We start from the raw sequence: 24,995 nt of genomic DNA on the forward strand, positions 1-24,995 counted from the left end.
TAAGGCACACTAGGGCCACTCTCCCTCAGGAGGCTCTAGGGGAGGATCCTTCCACGCCTCGGCTTCTGGAGATAGCCAACATCACCATCATCACCGTTATAGCCAACGGGTAGTGATTGTTCCAGCAGTGCCAGTAACTGGTCTGTATACCTGTTTATCATCTCAGTCCATCTTCTCAAGAAATGTTTCAGGTAGGTGTAGTAATTTCCATCCCATACATGGGAATCTGTGATTATCTTGCCCAAGATTACATGAACTCAAACCAGGGAAGTCCAGTTCCAGAGCCTGAAGGGAGTTGACACAGAATGAGAGTGACACAGTTTATGTACTGTCATTTCTCGAGTATGTTCCTTGTCCTAGATACCATGCTAATTAGAAGTTTATGGGTTGTCTTCTTAAGTCCTTCCATCACCCCACGAGGTAGGTCCTGTCTTTGACAAGTGAGGAAACAGAAGCAGAGGAGGTTAAGTAATTTGGTTAAGACCAGTACTTGGACCTAAACAGACTGACTCAAAACCCTTTTGCACCCTGGCGAGGTGGCTCAGTTAATTGGAGCATTGTCCACTACACAAAATGGTTGTAGTCAGGGCTCATACCTGGGTTGCGTGTTCGATATCCTGTCGGGGCATAGATGGGAGGCAACCAATCAATGTTCCTCTCTCTCTTTCTCTCCCCCTTCCTTTTTCTCTAAAATCAATGAACTTATCCTCAGATAAGAATTAAAAAGACATTTTGGTATGAACTTTCAGGGATAAATGGGCATTAATCAATAAGATGGTGAAGGGCATTCTATGGAAGTGGAGGAGATGTGCTCAGGGCGCAGAAGCATGAGCAGCTGAGGCACATTCGAGCGGCACCATTCTGTGTGCTCGCTGCTCTTCATCAGTCTCATCACTGTTTCTGATCAGATCTGCTGCCTCCTTTTCCTTCTGCCTCTGTTTTCTGCCTCCCTTATGTTTTCTGACTTTCACTTTTCTCTCCCTGAAGTTTCTCCAGCAGTGTTTGGGGTTAACCGCAGTAGGATTTGGCTTTTGAAAGCATTGCCAGCCAATTAGAGGATTCCTGTTCTGTGACCCGTGTGCCATATGTCTTAGTCATTCGTGCATCTGGCTGTTTTCATCACCAGTTTTACTCAGAGGCTTTCTTCTACATACTTTGGCAGCCACTGTCTCATTTGTGCTTTCATAAATGAACATCTAAGGTCATCGTGAGACAGAAATGCAAGCATGATTCTGGCATTTGGCAGAAAAACAGAAAGAGACTAGAGGTGCTAAGTGGCTTAACTGAGAATCACAGAAGAGCCAACTCCGGAACCCAGATGGGGTGCAGCAGTTTCCCCCACATGGCTACTCTTGCTCACAAAGAGCAGTTACTGTATTTTGCCATGTATAATGTGCACCCACATTTTTGGCCCAAACTTTCAGGAAAAAAATCTTTTGTTTTAATTTTTTAAACTATTTATTTATATTTAGATACTTGTTTTTTGTATCATAAAGGAATTTTAGCATTTATTTTTTAACATATGGTACAAGAAATTTTATGTAACGTAATTACAAAACATAACAGATACCAGGTATTTCAGGTACTACCCATGTATAATGTGCATCCTTATTTTCCCCTCAAATACTTGGGCAAAAAAAGTACACATTATACACAGCATAATATGGTAATTAAGATGTGCACTTTTAATGTGACATATATTTAGTCAAAATGTTTTTATTTTTCAAGTTTCCCTAAAAATCCCACAATCATACAGTAACATATTTATTGAGCACTTATTATGTCCTGAGCACTTTACATGTCTTGTCTCCTTTAATCCTTGCAACAGCCCCATGAGGAAGGTACACTTATCCCTGGTTCACAGAGGGAGAACTGAGCCTTAGAAAAAAGGGTACATAGCTCATACGAGAACATGATGGAGTGAGGATTTGAGCCCACATCGGCCTTCCCCATTCTTTTGCAAAGAGCAGGGCAGTGACCTGTATGTGCTCTCCCTCTCTCAAATTCAGATCTTCTGCTCAAAGGATGGACTACTGAACCTTTAATTTGGTGGTTCTTTCATATATTTTGAGTAAAGGAATTTGATTAAAACTTGTGGTTCCCTTTCCCAGAAAAATACACATTGACAGGAAAATTTGTGTAGAAATAAAGAAGATTCACAGACCCATAAAGCCATAGAACCAATGCTGTAGGTCAGGGGTATCAAACTCATTTTCACTGGGGGCCACATCAGCCTTGTGGTTGCCTTCGAAGGGGCGACCCTGCATGGGTGATATGAAGAGCGTAGATTCTTTCTGGATCTCTCAAGTGAAAGTTCTCTTGAAACTGCATGCTACAGTGACTTTTCCTACAGGTGAAAGACATCTCGCTGTTGTATGGGCAACTACCTCTTGCCCTGATTATAAAAAGTAGCACAGAACATGATTCCTCTGAGGTAATAGTAGTATTTTCCCCAGCTCATGGATAAGAAACTGAAACACAAAAAAGTTAGGTAATTGGTTTTGTCACACAGTTATAAGTGCCAGTCAGGGCGGAACACAAAATGTATGTCGCTGCATGCTCCTGCTGCTTCGGTGTTAGAGGACCCTTGCCAGGTTTTAATTTTTTAATCTAAGTACCATTTCCAGTATATAGGAATGCATATTCATCCCCACGTAGGATAAACAGGAATGTCAACAGCTTGGAGATTCCCTCGATGAATCAGGATTAAGCAGCCACACACCCTTTTTTAAATACAACAGAAGCCAACTTCCATGTTGAACTGTATGTGAGATGTAGCAGTTTATCAGCTATGACATATTCAGTCTTCCATACACAGACAAAATACTCAAGGTGAATTATAAAGTTCCATTTGTCTTTTACAAGCCAGTTGTCTTCTCAGGTGCTTTTTATACTCGCAGCTATAGGTAGAGGCAAAAGCACATGAGTTTCACAATGTCTTTGGCATTCCGCTGATCAGATTTCCCACAAGCAGCGGTGGCCTCGCATCCTGTGAGTGCATCCCAGCAGCATCGTTCAGTACTGATGCTTCTTCACTAGGGCAGAATGCTGTTGTCTTACTGTAACTTTTTGTAACTGGGGAGTGTTCAGAGCTTACTTTCAAGTTTAAGAAACTAAGCATGTATTTTCACCTTAAAAATACAGTTTAAAAATTATTATGGAAGAAGGGGCCATTTCTATTAGGATGCTTGGCTGTATGCATATAACCATATACATTTTTTTCATGTGTGATGGAGACATTAGAAGGTACTGTAAAAAATATTTGCTGGATTTTTCGTTTTTGCTTCCCAGTACCAAACAAAGGCTCTTTATGTTATGAGTGGGATATATATCTGAAAATGTGATGCCTAAATTGAAGATAATACAAAACAAATTATGACAAAGAATGGCATTTTCTTTTTTGTATTATATTTACCAAAATCATTTGGTCTACCAGTTTTAAATTACATAAATTTTCATACTTTGTTAAATTGAGGTTAATTTTTATCCAGTTGAACAAGTTAAATGAAGCTCTATAATAAAAACAAAGTAATACATGCTCATTGCAGAACAGTTAGAAAATACCAAAAAGTACAAAGAAAACATTTACCTATAGCCTGCTATTCAGAAAAAACACTAAACATTTTGGCATGCTACCGTCCCATCTTTTTTGCACACTCTGTTGACTTTTAAGTACTGAAATTCAAGTGTTGTTACTAACACTATTTCTGTTTTGCAGGTATCAGCGTAGTGTAGAATGGGCCACAAAGCTCATGCAAAGACAGGTTCAGGATGAGAGTACAGTGCGTAGAATCCTTGAAGATTACACAAAACCACTTGAGCGTCATTACATCAAACGGAATGAAGACATCCCATTGCCTGATGAGCCGAATTCTGAAATAGTTTCCAGAATGGAAGCCACCATGGATAAAGAGACACCTTCTGTGATGAACGGGGACTCGGGAGAGTCAGATGATACTGAGGATCCCAGCGAGCAATCAGGCTGCCTCCGGGAAGGCTCTGGGCATGCCCCACTACCTGCAAACAGCTCGGATGAGCACGTTTGCAGTCAGGTCACTGCAGCTCTGCCCCAAGTCCGTTGTGGCAAACAAGATGTTCTCCTTCCCCAGGGTAGCACTCGGGACAGCAGCCAACAGGCAGGTCTCTGTGCCAGAGAGAGAGGCCCTGATGACGAGTATGTGCTGGTGGAGGAAGTTGTGCATGATGATGTGAGCGAAAGGGAAGATGCCCCAAATGAGGAAGTAAGTAGGAGAAAATAAATCACTTCTTTCAAAGCCATCTGTTTCTGGTTTCATAGGAGGTACTGACTAATTGGATGTCCCTTACTTGGGACTGGTAGCAAGCCTGTATTAAGCACCCAGTTTACGTGAGAGGAGGTCATGACACCACACTGCAGACACTGCAGGGGAACCAGCAAGTGCTGGTTCTGCACCGGTGGCTCAGTAATTGGGAGGACTGTTTGACTAAAACATTGAAGTTTGTGAATAACTTAACATTTTAAAAATATACAAATTAAAGCAGATCCAATGATCCTCCTTTGTGTGGAGAAGAAGAAACGCAGTGGTGATTGCACACAGTCCTGCGTATAGATGCAGGGTTGGTCTCCAGTGTGGCGGTCGGCCATCGCAGGAGAAGCCTGGGAAGCAGATTCACAGCCACCTCATTAAGGGATGTGCTGGTAGGGTTGCCCTAGAATTATCTGTAATAGTTAAAAATGAGAAACAACCTAAAGGTTAAGTAGTAGTATGTGAAACACCCACTTGAAGAAATGTTATCTGGCCTTTCACATGAGGTTTATGATGTCGCATTAAGAACCTGGGCACATGCTTGTGAGGCACAGTGAAAAAAAACCAAAACATAAAATCAACAAAATGACCACTAGGGGAAAAATTCATGGGACAAAAAGAAAGGAAATAAAATGTTAATAGTACAAAACCCAAATTTTTTGCACATAAGTAACAAAAAAATTACTTTTTAACAGCATGAATCCAACAAATGAGAATCTGGGAAATTTATAAGAAAATTATTCATTTTAAAATACAATCTCCTTTATATAACATCTAGTGCTTCCATTTGTTATGTATGTATTTTACTTCTTTCTCTTCAGTTGGCACAAGAAAAGAGATTAATATGCAGAAGAAATCCATATAGGATTTTTGAGTATTTGCAACTCAGCCTAGAAGAGGTATGTTTCCAGCCTGTTCTCTTTTCAGCCACTGGTCTCTGGGCCTGGGCAAGACTGTGTAGGTGAGTCCACCTCAAAGCGCAACTCTACATAATTCAGTAACTGAGTAATCAGTAATTGAATATCACAATTAGGTGTTAGGTCACCCTGGGCAGCTTCCAGAGTAGACCTGCCTAAATTTCACTCCTTAGCCTTCATTTTATCAATTTTAAGATGTGCCTTTGGGGGGCCTTCTCTACATCATTCCACAGAGGTTTTAAGAGGTTTGTCTGAGCACTTCTTTGCACATCAAAATTTTAGATTGGCCAAGTATTACTAATTTTCACCAGGTTCAAAAACAGTGGTTTATTGAGATAGAGTTCACATGCCATGCCATTCACCCATTTAAAGTGTACAGTTCAGTGGTTTTTAGTGTATTTGTAGAATTTCACCAACTTCCAGTAAGCTGTGATGCACTTTAAGACATGTGATGATTGCTAATCACTAAAGGCACTCATGGTATTTCCTTCTGCAGAATTACTAATATGTGCTAGTGCTGTATTTAACACACTAGCTACTTTCTCACAAGTTGGTTAAAAACATAGCTTCCTAACAACCACATCATGTTTTTCCTGATTCGGAGTTCCTCTAGCCTGTGTTCATGTGACACTCAGCCCTTCCCCTTTTTTCACTTACATTTATACTGTGTGCAGAAATGTCCTTTCTGCCCTTGAAGATAACACCCCTTCCGCAGTCTCAAGCCCAAGGGTATGCCTCCTCTCCAGGAGTGCTCTTGTCTGGCTCGGATAACTTGCTTTTGCAGTTTGTAGCACAGTTCTGGGTGTGTACACAGGTGTTGAGGAGTGCTTGTTAAATGCGTCTGTGTGGGTAATTTCATACTGTGTTAACGGGGAAGTAATTGTGTCTCCATAGCCTCTTGATGTTCTGGTCTGCACTTCCTTCCTTGCAGTGAAGCCATTGGTACAAGAATAGACTTTCAGACAGGAAAGGATGTTTAGAATTATTCACTTCATCTCCTCATTTTACAAATGAGACCGCTTAGTCTGCTGTTGAATACGATAAGCTCTGTGTGTGACTATTTAATTTAAACTAATTAAAATTGAACAAAATTCAAGATTCTGTTTCTCAGTTGTGCCAGCTACCTTTAAAACACTCAATAGCCACATGTGACTAGTGGCCATTGCATTGGACAGCACATATGTATGTAGAACATCCCCTGAGTCTCAGCTTTCTTCTCTGTAAGATGAGGGTTATGTAACACCTTGTTCATAAGATGCTCTGTAATACTTTCCATCATTTCAGCACAGTTCCTGGTGTGTAGTAAATGCTCAGCCAGTGTTAGTGCCTGCTCTTGGCATCATCATTGTTATCAAGTTACTTTGAAAAACTATTTAGTAGCTCGGGAAATTTTTAGAAAATATACCCTTTGATGAAAAAACAACTATTTAGTAGCTAATTGGAACTCTTTATTTCAAATCAGTATTTTTTAATTTAAGTATAGTTGGTATATAATATTATAGGAATACAAATTTTTTTTTACCAGTATGAATCCAACAAACATGAATCTGGGAAATTTGTAAGAAAATTGTTCATTTTAAAACATAATCTCCTCTGTGTAACATTTAGTGCTTCCATTTGTTTTGCATGTATTTTCTTTCTTTCTCTTCAGTTTTAGGTATATGCAGTCAGTATTTTGCAAAAGTATTCACTGGGTATTTACTGTGTGCCAGGCACTGGGCTAGGTACTAGTAATACAGAAGTAAATAGAATACGGCTCTCGTCCTAAACAGCCCAGAAATCATTACAGTTCAGTGTGATATCGATATACACACACACACACACACACACACACAAATCTTGTCCCAGTGTTGCTCCTATTGTATCCTTGTACCCAATACCTCACATCCATTAGATGCTTAGTAATTACTTGTTAAATTGATGTGTACAGGTAGGAAATTTACATAGAAACTGATGGAGTCCAAATGGACACACACTAGCTAGAAGACTTTACAGAGCTGGTGACACCTGCAGATGTTAAAGAATAAATAGGGGATTGCCAGATGGACACAGGACGGCATGGGCCCTGGGTCCCCTATCATGCAGCTCAACCCTGGAAGTGACTGCAAGGGAAGGCTAGATTGTGACAGGCATGAGTCTGAGCTGGTACATGGTGGCCCCAGGGCATTACAGGCAGTGATGTAGGGGAGTGGCAGGAACCAGAGTTGGCATCAGTATGAACGTGGGCTGGAGGGCTGACCCTTAAAGACCCTCCCAGCCTCTCAGCTCGGGGAGGTGGCAGCAGTAGGCCTGGACAGAGTATCAAGGGTAGAAACTGGGGCTTCAACCTTACTGATGCAGATGGGTGACCAGTTGATGCTTTTAGTGACAAATAAAAAGCCTCCCAAACACTCCTTGAAAAAAGGCAAGAGTAATAGGAGATAGCAGATGAGGTTGCTCTGCATTCTTGGAAGCTGTTTGGCTTTTAAAAACACTCCAGAGACATGTTGCAGAAGTTTTCTAGGAACACGCAGTTAAACCTGGCTCTGCTTCTCAGTTCTGTTTGGCAGACTTTCTTTGAAAGGATCGACCATGTTTGGCACACAGCTTGAACATTTTAATGTATTTCTGTAAATGTCAGGAACACAAGCAGCCCTGCTACAGTGACTCAAAGCAGTTCTTTTTAGCAATTGAATGGTACTTTACAGCTGATTAAAAGGTCTGCCTCTCCAAGATCTGTTACTGATAGCTATTTTTCTGTTATAATGATTTGGGCCCTATGTAGACTTAGCGATATGACGTTAAAATCAGTGTTCAACTCATCCCTCTATCTTATTAGTACTACCAAAGCAAAAACTTATCAGTGAGATCTCAAGGGATCTCATAATCACCAGCCCTCACAGACCTCCCCAGTCTACTGATTTCATTCTAAATAAAACCAATTCAGTTGAATTAAGATCCTCTCCATCTGTAACAAGTGCCTAAGATCAGTTTGCATTGATTCATAAAAGCCATTTCAGGTCAACAAAAATGAGGCATTGGTTTCATCAGTTCTTAGGGAAATATATGCTAATAGTGGAAAGTTTCTGTAGTACTTAAATTCTAACAGATACCAGGAAGGAATTTCTTGCTAGGCAAAAGTTGGATTGAACTTTTACAGACTACAGTATCTAAATGGTTTTTAGAAAGGAAGGGACACTAAAATGAATTGAACAGTTAGGTGCTTTGCAGAGCTTTTTAAATCCTTATGAGATTTAACTTCATTAAATCTTTAAGAAGACATTATTATTCCCATTTTATAGGTGAGGTAGGAGAGTTTAAGTGTGACTTCCAAGGCCCTGGCCATTAATGAAGACTCCATCCCTGGTCTGTCATATGTCAAAGGTCATTCTTCCTGTTACACCATTCTGAACCAAGAAGTGAGAAAGTGAAAGGGGAAAAAGGGCTTGGCTATTTGAGGAACAACTTTGTCTTTCTATTGCACATTTTGACCACCATTGGTGTCCATCTGAGGGGGAAAGAAAGGTATTCTATATTAATAAGTGGGCCATGGGAAGGGTAAAGGTCAAAATAAGATTGTTGGACACCTGGGAGGCCATCACTAGTACCTGGGAGGAGAAATAGGACAGAGTGTTCACACCGAGGAGAAAGGAGCTAAAAGAGCCCAGTCTGCCTCGGGTGGCTCTGGCAGTTTGGGCCTAAACCAAGGGCAGGATCCAGGGACCTGTTTCCTTACTCAGTACGGCTCTGAGCACCCACAGTGTGCTATGTGCCTTTCTAGACCTGTCTGCTCTCACAGAGTTTGCATTCTATTTGTAAAGACACATATAAGAGGGATATTTTCAGATAAAAATAAGTGCTCTTTGGAAGAAGACAGTCAGGATGGGGGTTACCTAAACATAAACACTGTGGTTGGAGAAGACCTCTCTGAGAAGTGACCTTTGAGTCTGGGGCAGATTTTGCCAGATGTGGGAAGCAGAGCAACTACAAAGGCAGATACGAGCTTACTGTGTTGAGGGGGGCAAGGCAACTAGAGAGACTGGTGGTCAGACACGGAGAGGCTGCAGGTGGTAGGAAGCGAGAATGCAATAAAGCCCTTTGGAGGGTTCTAGTCATAGGAACCACATCGTCACATTTTAAGAAAATGGCTCTGCCTCCTGTGGAGAGTGAACTGTGAGGGACCAAGTGAGAACAGAGAGGCCTTACTTAGCAGAAGTATAGGCAGGAGCAGGACCATGGTAACCAAGATGGGCACATTCACCTTCAAAAAGCTCTAGATTTAGATCTAGGTAAAACAAAAGTAGTTCTCAAACCACTTTATTCTCTTAAAGATTGTCAAGGATTTCAAGGAGTGTTGTTACTTGGATTGTATCTGTTGACATTTATCAAGTCACCTCCTTGGTTAAATTTATTCCTAGGTATTTTCTTCTTTTTGATGCAATTGTCAGTGAGATTGGTTTTTTTTTTTATTTCTTTTTCTGATGGTTCATTATTAGTGTATAGAAATAACAGATTTCTTTATATTTATTTTATATCTTACAACTTTGCTGAATTTATTTATTAGTTTTAATAGTATTTTGGTGGATTCCTTAGGGTTTTCTATGTATAATATCATGTGATCTGCAAATGGTGAGCTTTACCTCTTCTTTTCCAATTTAGGTGCCTTTTATTGTCTTTTCTTGCCTTATTGCTCTGGCTAGGACTTCCAGTGCTATGTTGAATAAAAGTGGTGAGAGTGGGTGTTTTTTACTGATTTTAAACCATTCTGTGACATTTATGTTTTCATAGATTTTTTTAATCCTTGAAAATTATATGAACCATTTTTGTTAAAAATATGTGACTACTTGATGATGATTCAAGGACATGAATTTTTATTTGAGGCAAAGACAAATCAGTCTGTAAAATAATTTCTCAGAAATGTGGAATAGTTTCTAACAAGCATTTTCTGCTTGGTCTGTTTCTAGGCCTTCTTCCTGGTCTACGCTCTGGGATGTCTAAGTATTTACTATGAGAAGGTAAGATGTTATATTTAGATACAATCCACTTTAAATTTTCCTGATGTTAAAAGCAGGTTGTAGTAATTTCAGTTGTTTCAATAAAATGTATCTACTGTCACTGAATAAAACAGGAATTGGCTTTTTCTCTAAGTTTCAGCTTTAGAGATTGGAACTGTTCAGACAAGAGCTAGCTTTGACCCTCTTTTTTATTTAATATATTTATTTATTTATTTTTTGAGAGAGGGGAAGGGGAGGAGAAAGAGTGGGAGAGAAATATCAATGTATGGTTGCCTCTCATACGTCCCCTGCTGGGAACTGGCCTGTATCCCAGGCATGTGCCCTGACTGGAAATCGAACCACAATACTCTGGTTCGCAGGCCCGCACTCAATCCACTGAGCTATGCCAGCCAGGGAGCTTTGACCCTCTTAGACTGAGTTTTATTCCCAGAGGTTAGGAGAAGAGCAATATCTTACATAATGACCAGGAAATCTATGTCAGAACAACACTAAAAATTAATAACAAAAAATAAAAGCTTCCAGTGTTTAGCACCACTTTAGGCTGTTTATTAGGTGCTTTACATACAAACTTTTTTTTATATTTCATACTTTGTTTTTTTTCCCTTCTCCCCCCCCCCCCTCCAACCCCCCCCCCCCCCTCCCCCTTTTCTCATTAAAACCTCCCCAATTTTTTTTTTTTTTTTTTTCCTCTTTTTCCTCCCCCCCTTTTTTCTTTTCTTTTTTTTTTTTTTTCTCCCTCTCCCCCCTTCTTACTCCTTTTTTTTTTCTTTTGCTCTTTAGTTTGCTTTTGTTTTAGGTGTGGTTGTTACTAACTGTGAGTTTGCTGTCCTTTCACTGTTCATCTTTTTTATCTTCTTTTTCTTAGGTAAGTCTCTTTAACATTTCATATAATAAGGGCTTGGTGATGATGAACTCCTTGAATTTGGTCTTATCTGAGAAGCACTTTATCTGTCCTTCCATTCTAAATGAAAACTTTGCTGGATAGAGCAATCTTGGTTGTAGGTCTTTGGTTTTCATGACTTGGAATACCTCTTTCCAGCCCCTTCTTGCCCGTAAGGTCTCTTTTGAGAAATCATCTGACAGTCTGATGGGAACTCCTTTGTAGGTGACTGTCCCCTTAGCTCTTGCTGCTTCTAGGATTCTCTCCATTTTAATCTTGGCTAATGTAATGATGATGTGCCTTGGTGTGTTTCTTCTTGGGTCCAAGTTCTTTGGGACTCTCTGAGCTTCCTGGATTTCCTGGAAGTCTATTTCCTTTGCCAGAATGGGGAAATTCTCCTTTATTATTTGTTCAAATAAGTTTTCCACTGGTGGCTGTGCCTTTCCCCCTTCTGGTACCCCTATAATTCGGATGTTGGAACATTTAAAGATGTCCTGGAGGTTCCTAAGCTTCTCCTCATTTTTCTGAATTCTTATTTCTTCATTTTTTTCTGTTTGATCATTTTTTTCTTCCTTCTGGTCCACTCCCTTGATTTGAGTCCCAATTTCCTTTCCATTACTATTGGTTTCCTTTGTATTACCATTCATTTCAATTAGTTTAGCTTCCATATGTTTCTCTAATTTGTGACTAAAATCAACCAGTTCTGTAAGGATCCTGATAACCAGTGTTTTGAACTGTGCATCTGAAAGACTGGCTATTTCTTCATTGCTTAGATCTATCGGTTCTGGGGCTCTGAGTTGTCCTAGAGCCATTTTTGGTCTATTCGTGCCATTAAGTGAGCGGAGAGAAGCCTTAGTTGTTTACCAGGACGGGGCGACCCAGGTCGCTGGTTTGTGACGCTGTGTGTGGGGGCATGGTCAGAGAGGGAGCAATGGCGGTCCTCTCCGCTAGCCTAGTCCGTCCAGTCACATCACTCGCCCCGGGCCTGTTTATCCTATCAGAATTGTGCAAGCCTGCTGCCCCGCACAGGCTTCCCTTCTCACTGGTTTATCCGCACGCAGATGCGCGACCAACCGACCACAGACAACCCACCGTGCCTCTTCCCTGTGTGCTCCCGTAGCTAGCCTGCGATCAGCGCCTTCGGCTGCTTGCACACCGAGCACCACCCGGGGATTTTTTCTTGCCAACCTGCTCCGTTGCTGGCTTCGCTTCTCTTACCGGTTTAGCTGAGCGTTTAGTTGTCTTTGGACTCCGTATTGTCGATTTTCTGTGTGGCTTGGTTGTGCTTATTGTTGTTAAAATAGTTGTTCTTAGATTTGGTTGTGCACAGAGGCAAGGTGGTTCCACCTACATCTCCGTCTTGGCGGAAGTCCTCCATACAATACTTCTAATCCCTACTTCCATCTGGTAAGAATTTTATAGATAAGATAAGTGAGGCTCAGCAAAATTAAATAACTCACCCCGGTTCCAAAGCCCATGATTTTTTAGAGTAGCCTGCTTCCCCAAGAAGAAAGGTCAATCCCATAAGAAGTTGCTTGCCTTCTAGTCGAGGAAGTGGAGGGCTGGCAACACAGTTAGGAGGGAGACTTTCCACTGTTCACTTTTTGTCATTTTGAATTTTGAACCATGCGAATGTAATACATATTCAAACTAATTCAAATGAAGTTAAAATTAAAAAGAGAACAGTAAATAGACCAGAGAAAGCATATTTTATTCTGTTCTTGGAAGTACATAATTTTATCATTCATCAAGTTCTAATTATATAAATCTTTTTCATGAGTATTCCGTTGGTTTGGAAATTGGTGTCTAGCTGATGAGTGACTCATTATTCCAGATGGTGGCCATTCTTAGTCCACCCTGTCTCCTCTCCTGGGCCTTCGCAGAAATTCGTCAGAACATTCCATTTGCTACATAGAATCCTCAACATCTGAAACACAGTGGGCTATCCATGTTGGAAGTTCAGCCTTCCTACAAGACTTGCTTCTCAGAGGAGGGGTTGAATGTTTCCTCACAGTGGGATTTGCAGGCCACACACATATGGAGATTCCACCTTAGGAACAACTCCAGAAAAGTAAAAGGGAAAAAAACCCCACAACTCTAACTCATATTTATGGTATTAACATCTTCATCTGAGCCAGCTGAACAAATCTTTTCAAGGTCAATCTTCCTAAACCAACGGAAGAATTGACCATTTTACTAAGCACTGAAATGAAGCAAAAACTTTCCAAACTTACCTAGTTTTTGTTGTATTTTTTTGTATTGATACATCGGAATGTTCTCTGAACCGAACCATTCTGTCTCTTTCAAGTCCTACATTAGAAACATAATTCTCTTATAAGCAGTTGGATTATTCATTTATGCCATCAGATAAAGTCTCTAGTTTCAAAAACTAAATGTAGTATTTTTTAAAAGCTATTTACAAGTTATTAATGCTTTTTTTGAGCATGGCCCAACATACAGTAGCTACCTATCAGAGTCTTTTGGAACATGCTGCCCTCGTGGGCTGGTTACATTTGAGCACCTCAGCTGCACTCATCCCTCTGCCTGGGGTGCTCCTCCCCAGCCACCATGCCCTTCTCCTCCTCCTGAGCCCTCCCCATTCCCTTTCATTTGGCTACTTCCTTCTCTCTCAGATGTCATTCAGGATCGCCTCAGACAGGAGCCACCTGCATCATCTAAAATTTTCTGGTAGCCACATTAAAAAGGTTTTTTGAAAAAGTCAGGCAGTGCCTGACCAGTGTGGCTTAGTTGATTAGGTGTCATCCCTCCAAGCAAAAGGTCGCTGTTTCAATTCCCTAGCAGGGCACATGCCTGGGTTGTGAGTTCAGTCCACAGACGGGGTGTGTACAAGAGGCAACGAATCGATGTTTCTCTCTCATCAATGTTTTTCTCCCTTTCTTCTCCCTTCCCCTCTCTCTATAAATAAATAAAATCTTAGGAAAAAAGGTTAGGTTATAAATTAATTTAAAATGTATTACATAGTTTATTCAACCCAACATATCCAGAATTATCAAGATAGTTTATTTATTTTTTTTACGTTTAAACTTTTGAAATTCCATGTGTGTTTTACACTTGCAGCACATCTCGGTCCAGGCATGTGGTTGGACGGCACAGGTCTGGATCTAGTGAAGTCCCTTTGTATGGTCACCAGTGTTTTCACACTTGCAGTTGTTGGTTCACCCGGCTGAATGATGAGTGCATGCATAATAATGCCTGTCTTTTACTCAATAACTTCAGGAGCCTTTAACGATTGTGAAACTCTGGAAAGTTTTCACCATAGTTCAGCCCACATTCAGGACTACCTACATGGCATACCATTACTTCCGAAGCAAGGGCTGGGTGCCCAAAGTAGGACTAAAGTATGGAACAGATTTATGTAAGTAATTCCTAGCTTGGTAAGTATGAGAACCAGGGTTCACATCAGATCCTGGAATGAAAATCAGATTGGTTATATGTGCCGTTACTGATTTTTTCTAAGAGGTTCTTCCTTCTGGCATATATAAGAATATTGAATGTTTGAATTAGGTCTAGAAAGACCTAATTATGTATGTTTAGGAAGAGTGAAAAGATAATCTAGGAGAAAAACCCAGGAGTAGAAGCATGCAGCCTTAAGTCAGGCTTTTCCTCTCATCTGCTCTGTAATCTTAGAAAAGAGTTCTATAGCACACCCCTACTTCCCCCTGCCATTAGCCATGTGATTATGTGATATAGGGCAGTCTCTTGTCTGCTGGGCCTCAATTGCCTCATCTAGGAAATGAGACTAATCATTGGCAACAGTAATTACAGCTATCTTTTATTGAGCATTTACTATATGCCAAGCATCTTGCTGTTTTAGGAATATTCATTATCTCATTTAATTCTTCTAGCAATCCTTTGCATTGGGTACTTATTATCATTTTTCTGAGAGGCAGACTGCAGTTTTGGGAGAATGGGTCATTTGCCCCTAACAGTTTTCATGGCCAGTAACTTACAGAGCTGGACTTCAAATTTTGGAGCCCAGGCTCTTAGAAACTTACACATTTCTTCCTTCACTGATCTTTACTAAATGAAGAGGCCAAGCCAGGTGACCACTTCATTCAACAGAGAATTACTGAGGATCTCCTATGGGCCAGGTCTTTTTAGGGGCCAAGAATACAGGGGTAAACAAGACAAACACAAAACCACCTTGATGGAGCAACTTACTTTATGGTGGCAGAGGGCAAACAAGCAAACAAATACATACATAGTATAATTTCAGGTGTGATAAGTACTGTAAGAAAACAGCAGAGTAAAAGGACAGAGAGTACAGGAAGTTATTACAGGTGGTCAGGAATACCCTCTCTGAAAATAATGTGACCACAGGGAGGTAGCAGGTCACTTGAGAATTTGGGAAAGAATGTATAGGCAACATGAACAGGAAATACAAGGGCCCTGCAGCAGATACAAGCTCAGCGGGTCTCAGGAACAACAGAAGGACAATGTGTCTAGAACTTGGAGATCCAGGGCAAAGCAACATGAGGTGATGTCAGAGCATTAGGCTGGGGCCAGGTCACCTAGAGACTTTGGACGGTATTCTGCTAATTGGATGTCTCGAGATATTTAGAGCAAGAGAGTGATTTAAGTTTAATGACTTAACATAATAGGACCCTCTGTCTCAGGGGTCCCCAACCTCTGGGCCACGGACTGGTACTGGTCCAGGCCTATTAGGAACCGGGCTGCACAGCAGGAAGTGAGCTTAAATGTAATGCCCTTGAATCATCTTGAGACTGGTCCATGGTGCCACAAAGTTTGGGGACCACTGCTCTATCCCCTCTCTTACCAATAGACTGCAGGAGGGCAAAAATGGAAGGAGAGTGGCTAATTAAGGAAGCCAGGCTCAACCAGCCCTGCAGATAGAATGGACATGGGATTTGTGGGTAAGAGAGGAATCAGGGATAATGCCTGAATACTTGGCTTAATGTTTTGGACACTGTAACTGGAGATACTGTGAAGATAGGCAGCTCTGGAGCACAGGGGAGCATGGAGATACAAGTCTGGAGTTGTTGTTGTGTAACCGGCACTCAGAGCAGGGGTCTGGGTAAGTGAGCGTGACCGGCACTAGTGTCTCCCTCAATAAGTGCCCACACTCATTTTCCTCGTCTGCCAAGCGGGGGTGCTTCCTAGATGCTCTTCAGAATTGTTCATGCGGTTGAAACAAAAATTTCAAAATATTTGAGAGGGTTGCCAAGCAGTCATGGCCCTGGAGGTCTTTTGATCTCTGTCATATACTTGTTTCATATGTTTTTGAGCCTTTTTAAATACCCAGAGAAAGCCAGTTCAAATCTTTAAACCTTTTAAAGATTCAAGTGCTCTAAAGTTGAGTGTGCTTAACCTAGACTCATAGGATGGTCTTCAGGGGTCCCTGGCACCCCTTGAAATTGTATTAAAAAATATTGTGTTCGTAGATTGGTGTGTTTTTCTGGGTCAAGAGTCCATAGCATTTTTTAAATTCTCAAAGAGGGTGAGCAATTTGAAATAAATCTTAGGGATCACCCATCTTTCTATGATAAATGGTTTATTTTGTTTCTTCCATGACTGGATTTCAGGTACAGATATCCTAACTCAGAGTTACCACTCCAGTGATCGGGATTGGCTTGAGATTAGTTTGCTAGGTTTCCAGATAAGTGTGTTGGCCCGAGGTCACATTGCTTAAATAAGTGATGTGCCTGTCTCATTTTTCTTCATTGGCTTCCTGCTCCTTTCTCCTTTTCTTGTTCCTGTAAGAATAGCCACTTGGTGTAAATTCTTAGTCTTCTTCAACTTTCTCATCATATGGTGAAATTTGAGTAGAATTTTCCAGTGGACAGGCTACAGTGATGCATTAAGAGGTGGGTTGAGGTGATGGAAAGAGCTTCTTTCTCTGGGAACTCCTTGGGTTCATGGCTGGCTCTGGTTCTTATTTAATCTTTCTATTCCTGTGGGGTGTGTGGTGTGTGTGACCTCAGTCACATTTCCTCATCTCCCTGAGCTTTTGTTTGGTCATCATATCACATGGGTAAAGAATACCTTCTTTATAAAATAACATCTTAATTTTTTTTAATTAGTTGCAGGGGAATGGAGCCTTTGTTGAGTGCCTTCTAAGCATACCTTATCCCATGTATTTTAGTACTCAAGCCATATTTTTGGATGTCAAAAGAACTTTCCTAATTTAAAAATAATCTGCCTTAGCCCTGGCTGGTGTAGCTCAGTGGATTGAGCGCGGGCCTGCGAACCAGAGGATCGTGGTTCGATTCCCAGTCAGGGCACATGCCTGGGTTGTGGCCCAGTTCCCTGCAGGCCAGTTCCCAGCAGGGGATACACTAGAGGCAACCATACATTGATGTTTCTCCCCCGCTCTCCTTCCCCTCTAAAGATAAATAAAATCTTTAAAAAAAATAAAATAATCTGCCTTATAAGGATAAATGAAAGAACAGACAAGCAGACAGATTTTCTAAAAAGAAAAGAAATAAATCAACTGCTGTTTCCCAACTCCCCAGAGGCCTTTGCCACAGTTGGGGCATGTCATGCACTTCGAGCTGCTTTTACAATTACTGTGAAACCAGGTCTGGGGCCAGCAGCCGTGTGAAGGACATCTTCACAGTGCCTGCTGTAGCAACCGCTCACAGGCAGTGCTAGCCTGGACGGGAGGTGCGGCTTCCGAAACTTCACCCCTTCTCCAGGCACAGCTGCTCAGTGCCACTGTGCACCGAGTTTTTTTAACAAGATTATTTTAGTTTGAAAGGCTAGTCATCTAATCACGTGTACCTTAGAACTGCCAACACGGGTTAAGTCCAGGACATCCACTTAACAGCTGTTTCTGCTTACAGAGCTGATGATACATGACAGAGGGCCATTATGAAATTCACATCTTGTCAGGGAAACTCTTCTTTGAACAAATCTTTTTTTTTTTGTATTTTTTTAATTTAACTATATTTTATTGATTATGCTATTACAGTTGTCCCATTCGCCCCTTTACTCCCCTCAGCCCTGCACAACCTTTCCCACCCACATTCCCCTCCTTTAGTTCATGTCCATGTATCATAAATTCTTTAGCTTCTACATTTCCCATACTATTCTTGACCCCCTGTCTATTTTCTACCTACCATCTATGCTACTTATTCTCTGTACCTTTCCCCCCTTTCTCCTCCTTCCACTCCCTCGTTGCTAACCCTCCATGTGATCTCCATTTCTGTGGTTCTGTTCCTGTTCTAGTTGTCTCCGAAGTTTTTGTTTTAGGTGTGGTTGTTAATAACTGTGAGTTTGCTGTCCTTTCACTGTTCATATTTCTTTAACTTCTTTTTCTTAGATAAGTCCCTTTAACATTTCATATAATAAGGGCTTGGTGATGATGAACTCCTTGAATTTGATCTTATCTGAGAAGCACCTTATCTGCCCTTCCATTCTAAATGAAAGTTTTGCTGGATAGAGCAATCTTGGTTGTAGGTCTTTGGTTTTCATGACTTGGAATACCTCTTTCCAGCCCCTTCTTGCCTGTAAGGTCTCTTTTGAGAAATCTGCTGACAGCCTGATGGGGACTCCTTTGTAGGTGACTGTCCCCTTAGCTCTTGCTGCTTCTAGGATTCTCTTGTTCATTTTAATTTTGGCTAATGTAATGATGATGTGCCTTGGTGTGTTCCTTCTTGGGTCCAACTTCTTTGGGACTCTCTGAGCTTCCTGGATTTCCTGGAAGTCTATTTCCTTTGCCAGATTGGGGAAATTCTCCTTTATTATTTGTTCAAATAAGTTTTCCACTGGTGGCTGTGCCTTTCCCCCTTCTGGTACCCCTATAATTCGGATGTTGGAGCGTTTAAAGATGTCCTGGAGGTTCCTAAGACTCTCCTCATTTCTTTGAATTCTTGCTTCCTGACTCTTTTCTGTTTGGCCATTATTTGCTTTCTTCTGGTCCACTCCATTGATTTGAGTCCCAGTTTCCTTTTCATTGCTATTGGTTTCCTGTGCAATTCCATTCATTTCAATTAGTTTCGCCTTCATATATTTGTCTAATTTGTCGGTATAATCAACCAGTTCTGTGAGGATCCTGATCACCAATGTTTTAAACTGTGCGTCTGAGAGTTTTGCTATTTCTTCATCGCTTAGATCTATGGGCTGTGGGGCTTTGAGATCTTGCGACATTTTTGGTCTGTTCTGGCCCTTTAAGTGTGAGAAGCGGTGCCTTAGACTCTCAGGTCACTGGGTTGTGACGCTGTATGTGGGGGCGTGGTCAGAGCGGGGAAATGGCGGCGCCTTCCACTGCCGCTTGCCGCGGGGATCCGCCCGGCCCTGGTCCAACTGCCCACTCCCTCGCCTGTCCACTCACGCACAAATAGGCGACCACAGTCAACACGCAGCACCACTTCCCCGCCGTCTCCTCCGCGGTCGCTCGCCTGGTGGCTCGCTCGGTCGCTCACTAGGTCCAACCCTACGCCTGGATTCCGCACATCTGGATTCCCTGCCTGAGTCCGTCTGACCGAGACCTCCCGTGCAACCCCTCACCAGCCGCTGGTTTTGCCCCTTACCGGTCAGGCTGAAGAATTTGTTGTTAACGGACTTCCGAAAAGTTCAATTTTCCATGTTCTGGCTGTGTTTTCTGTTGCTAATATTTAGTTGTCTCTAAACTTGGTTGTGTGAGAAGGCAGGGCACATCCACCTATGCCTCCATCTTGGCGGAAGTCTTCTTTGAACAAATCTTGTCAATCAAATTTCATTCCAGGAGCAGTATTTGGAACAAGTAATAGGGATCTCAAGTGCACTTAGTAGCCATCTCAGTTATCAGATCGACTATTGGGGTATCGTAGTGCTTGTGTTGAGTAACCCTTACCTTAATAATGGCACAAAGCCATTCACATAACTTCCATTACAGTATATTGTTATAATTACTCTACTTAATTATTAGTTGTTAATCTCTTACTGTGCCTAGCTTATAAATTAAACTTTTATATAGCTGTGTATGTATAAGAAAAAAACATACAAAGGGGTTTGGTATACTATTAACAGTTTCAGGCATCCACTGGGCATCTTGGAACATATCCTTCGTGCGTGAGGCGGGGACCTATGGCAGTGGGGCAAACTGATCTCTAAGCGGCATGTGTGGTTATGGGATTTTTTCCCCCCACTTGACTTTGTATTGCTTAAAAAAAAGCATGAGCGTTGCTCATCTCTGACATCAACACCTAAGTTGGTTCCTGGCCAGATTAGCCCAGACACTTTGAATTACATTGATTTTACATGCATAACAAATTGTCAAACTTCGCATTCTTGGTATATTTTCAAGTTCTTATTCTAGAGAGTATAAGATAAGAGGCAAGAGGAGATTCACTTGTATTTGGTTTTGGAATTCATAAGTGGAGTGGGGGATGGGAGGAGGGTGTTAGGATCTTGGTGACAGATTTGCTTTACTAATTGCATTTTATGCCTGGGGGAAAAACAGTTTGGGTTTTAAAAATAGACTACTGGGCAGATGGCAGATTTCCCACACACAGATAATTGGGTGTTTATGTCTCTGTGGAGAAGAAAAGACTTAAGTAATAAAATAAGATTCTGGTTTCTGGAGGTTATACACTTTCTTTCTTTTTCCTTGCAGTGCTCTATCAAAAAGGACCTCCGTTTTACCATGCAAGGTTCGCAGTGAGTTTTAAAGAAGTTGATGGCTTAAAGGGACGTGATATTTCTGGCCTCCACTTTAATTTTCAGTGCCACAGAAACAATTAGTCATGTTCCTGATGAGGATAAATACTATACGTTCATGCCTGAAACATCAACATTGTTATACTGTATATAAAATAATAAATAGGTTATGATACTATGTCTTTTTGTATTACACATTGAGTTAACCTATATAGTAATTGTTCATCTTAATATCAGTGAGTATTAGTATCTAAACAGTTGAGTGAATTCTCAGCTTTCATATTGGGAGAAATATTTCTGTTCCTTTCCTATAGGTGTTGAAATCAGTCCAAAATTTTATAACATAAAGTGTGAGTTTTTAATTAATATTTTCTCAGCACAGTCTAGGGGAATTTAGGATCAGATGATGTATATTTTATCTTTTTCTGTAGCTTTGTTCTTTGTAGGACAAACAGTACTCTTTTTAAACATTGATTCCATGATTTTTATTTTTAAAACATCCTTTGTATGTTTTTCAGTTACTCTGTCATTATTGAGTTAGTGGATGACCATTTCGAGGGCCATCTTCGCAGACCTTTCAGTTGGAAGTCGCTGGCTACCTTAAGCAGAGTTTCAGTGAATGTCTCCAAGGTAACATCAGCTCTGGCATTACCTGTAATGTAAATGGTTGGATTTTTCCCCTTAAATGTAGTAGAAATAGAAAAGTCATTTGTAGAAACTTCAAAGTGTTCCTACCATTAAAGTTCTGGAAGATTGGGCCAGAACCTATCCTCCTGTCATATCCCCTCCCACCACCAGCTGGTTTTAAGCTCCAGGAATTGAGCTTCCAGGTTCCCCGTAGTGATTGGTGTGAGTGGGCATTGCCTTCCTTCTCTGGGATGCCCTTGGTCAGCACAGCCAGCACACGCTCCACTTTCACCCACACATTCACAGAGGAGTCCAAACACTGACACATTTCTTTTCAAAATTCATAGATTTCTTGAAAAGGCAGGAAGGAAATTAATATATATTGCTAAACACTTTACATGTCTTCTCACCATCTGTTTATGATCCTCATCCTAAGAGTGAGGAACTAGAGTCAGAGGTGTTGTGAGCGAGCACCCCATGATCATGCAGCTCATATGCAGAACTGGGATTCAAACCCAGAGCCAGCTGACTCCTGGCTGTGTTCTGTTTCCTGCTGCCCTTAAGGTAAGAGGGAAGTCACCAGGACTGTAAAGGATGAGAGCCTTGTGTATTCTCTGTGACTCAGTAATTTGCTACCTAAAACAAACTGTGGCCCCCACCTACTCTGTCCCACGCTGTTGGAGGTGTGGTGGGAGCCGAGACTGTCTTGCGTGCGGGTTAAGTTGCTTAGGCTTTGGCCTGTAAAAAGTAGCTTTGTCCTGTGGTAATAGGGAGTCTCTACTGTATCTAGTGTTTTTATGTCCACTTTTTGAGACTTAGAGTATACATTTAATATTTTAAATTGTATGTTTTATAATCAGTATATCTACTTTATTTGCATTCTCTTGACATGTCAAGAGTGACGAACTGGCTGGCCCTTAGTGGCAATGCCCCCAGGAGGACACTAATGTGCTTTGCAATGCTTGCAGGAGCACTCCGTGAGAGGCCTGGAGACAGCCTGCATGTCCTGCCCAGGCACTCAAACTTGTACCATTATTTTGTGGGATATGGAGGTTGTTTTTCATTTCTCAATAGGAACTCATGCTGTGCTATTTGATTAAACCCTCTGCCATGACTGACAAAGAGATGGAGTCACCAGAATGTATGAAAAGGATTAAAGTTCAGGTGTGTAAACTCAGAGATAATTCATGTCATCCCCAAGATTCTATTCCTTGTACTGTGTCTTCTTGAACATGTGCTCCCAAGAAAACAAATGAAACCCATCTTGCCTTGGCCTTCTCAGGCCCTTCCCTGCTAAACCCACTCTTACTTCCCCTTAAGTCCTGCTACTTCCTTACCTGGAATGTGATCTGGTTTCTCTCCTCATCAGTCAGCTGAAACTGCTCTCCCAGATGGCCTGGGACCTCCTGGCCAAGCCAGGACCTCTCTTGAGTCTCATTTGCAGAGACTAGAAGTGTTGCCGTTGACTCATTCCTTCTTGAACTCCTTGTCTGACTTCTGGGGTTCTGTGTTGAACTGAGTTTCCCCTTGTTTTCATGGCAGGCTTTTCTCTGCCAGGGATGCCAGGTTCATTGTCTCGCTCGTCACCCAGTTTTAATAGTTCCATCCCTCACCCTGTCATTGACCCCACCCTCACATCCAGCACCTCATTGTTTTTCTCTAACATTGCACCCTTCTTCTTGGTCTCACTTCCCCATCCCTCTGCAGAACTACTTGAGGGCTACAGTGCCTCATCCCCTCCATTTGTCCTGCCATCCCCACTAGGTCAGCTTTTCATAAAATGCCCATCCGTGTCTACTTCTCCCTTCTCATGCTGACCTGGCTATGGCAGTATCATCATAGACTTAGTTCTGATGTTGAAGATGCACTTTTGTGCTGGTACTCCTAACCCCGGAAAGTGCTAGTGGAATACCTCAGCTGAGGCAAGCTTAGCTTTTAAAGTCTTTGCATGGTTATGGTGGATGCTCTTTGCATGTAAGGTTTATATTGCTACAGTCACATTTTCACCAAATGTTCAGTAACGAGGCATGGGAACAGGTATTCTTATATAGACAGCTTTTTGTGAAATGCAGCAGTGATGTCACTTGCCTAGCACGTTCTTTCATTTGTTTCTGAAATTCAGTCGTCTTTTTTGTTTTGATTGGTTACAGGAGGTGATTCTGAGCCGTTGGGTTTCTTCACGAGAGAGGAGTGACCAGGACGAACTTTAAAAATTCCACCTCATATCTCTGTTTCCACCAACAAATATTTATTGAGTCTCCTACAATCATCCAAGTTCAGGGTGAGGTAAAGAGTCCTTTTATTTTAATTGGCCGTTAATTTAAAAGTTTTAAAGGGCATGGTGCTCCCAGAACCAGAAAACTGTTAGTGTTTGAAAAGATAAAATTACACAGGAGAGAAAAACAGCCCTGGGTTGGGACTTCAGATTCTGTCCTTGAGTCGGCACTGACTGTGACTGGCCTGGAGCTCCTGGCCTCTGGGCCTCACTCTGTCCTCATCTGTTCCATGAGGACATTGAGTAGATGAGTCACAGGAAGACTCATCCAGTGACAGGGAAGTTCTGTGTTACTCTGATTTTACCTGAAAACGGTGCTAGTTTACATGGATGTGGCACTCTACAGTTTTCAAAGCAGCACTTTTATACACAGGCATCTCTCGTTACCCACGCCCAGCTGGCTCCTAAAAGAGTGCCAGAAGCAGCTTTGGGGACTGCTGGACCCTGTGTCCCTGTATTGTAAATGGAAAACAACACGTCTCTGCTTGTTCAAGAACTCCAACCAATTACTCAAGAACATAAAAATCCATTTAATGTTTAACAAGAATTTCTGAATCATAGAAAGCATTTAAAACAATCACCTAATTATTTGTCATTGAGCTAAGTGGTAGGCATGTTGGTGTAGAATATACAATATTATGCAGTATTAGATAAAAATTGCATCTTGCTTCAGTGTACTTGTTATGAAGTAAAAATAGGTGGTGAAATAATGTACAAAGATACATAATGAGTGCAGTTAATATTTAGGAAACACAATAAACAAAGCCTTTTCTTAACTGATTAGATTCCAGTGAAGTGTTGCCTGAGGCCTGGTATTTGGAGGCAAAAAGAAGGAAATGGACAGAGGGTGTGGGGGTGAGGTGAGCAAGCGAAAGGGAGCCAGAGTAGGAGTGAGGGGACACACGTCTGAGACTCATCCACTGTCCGAATTCAAGACACTGGCAGACAGTCTTCCTGGCACGAAGTATTCCAGAAGTAGGTGGTTAAGATTCATCTTTGGAAGCTGAGATGAAATAGAAACAACAAAAAATAAATGGGTACTCGTTCGCGCTTCTTTGCATGATCTTAGAGCTCCTGATAGTCTAAGAATCTCTTATAGTCGTGTTTTGCTGCGGTGCTTCTGTTCACATCATAATCCTGTGCTCTCCCAACAAAATCATTATGTCTGCATGCTTTACATTTTAACAATTTGGCATGCAAATAAACGGAGCTCCCCTTCCTCCCCTGCCTCAGACCAAAAATGGCCGTCCATTTGAAAGAGCCTCTTAGTAAGTTCTTTGCTTTTCATTAGTGATGCTAATAGTTCTTCAACATTTTTACTGTTCACTTTGCTTCAGACTCCTTAGCAAAGTAAAAGACTTCACTTTGAATCATCACTTTCTCAAAACTTTTGAT

At 41.5% G+C, this 24,995-nt stretch overlaps 1 protein-coding gene across 1 annotated transcript in view; it reads left to right on the forward strand.

Annotated features, from left to right (window-relative positions):
- The window catches only part of TSEN2 (tRNA splicing endonuclease subunit 2), a 39,850-nt gene extending 15,187 nt beyond the window's left edge, over positions 1 to 24,663 (forward strand). The window contains exons 6-13 of the mRNA XM_037139326.2: positions 3,719 to 4,241; positions 5,108 to 5,185; positions 10,147 to 10,197; positions 14,315 to 14,453; positions 20,655 to 20,691; positions 21,217 to 21,328; positions 22,400 to 22,489; positions 23,476 to 24,663. Of these exons, the coding sequence (XP_036995221.2) occupies positions 3,719 to 4,241; positions 5,108 to 5,185; positions 10,147 to 10,197; positions 14,315 to 14,453; positions 20,655 to 20,691; positions 21,217 to 21,328; positions 22,400 to 22,489; positions 23,476 to 23,535 (1,090 nt within the window). The 3' untranslated portion in view covers positions 23,536 to 24,663. The remainder of the gene's footprint in view (positions 1 to 3,718; positions 4,242 to 5,107; positions 5,186 to 10,146; positions 10,198 to 14,314; positions 14,454 to 20,654; positions 20,692 to 21,216; positions 21,329 to 22,399; positions 22,490 to 23,475) is intronic.
- The last annotated feature ends 332 nt before the right edge of the window (positions 24,664 to 24,995 follow it).

The sequence above is a fragment of the Artibeus jamaicensis genome, unplaced genomic scaffold, assembly GCF_021234435.1.
Source record: "Artibeus jamaicensis isolate MK-2021 breed Jamaican fruit bat unplaced genomic scaffold, CSHL_Jam_final contig_519, whole genome shotgun sequence".
NCBI classification, from domain to species: Eukaryota; Metazoa; Chordata; class Mammalia; order Chiroptera; family Phyllostomidae; genus Artibeus; species Artibeus jamaicensis.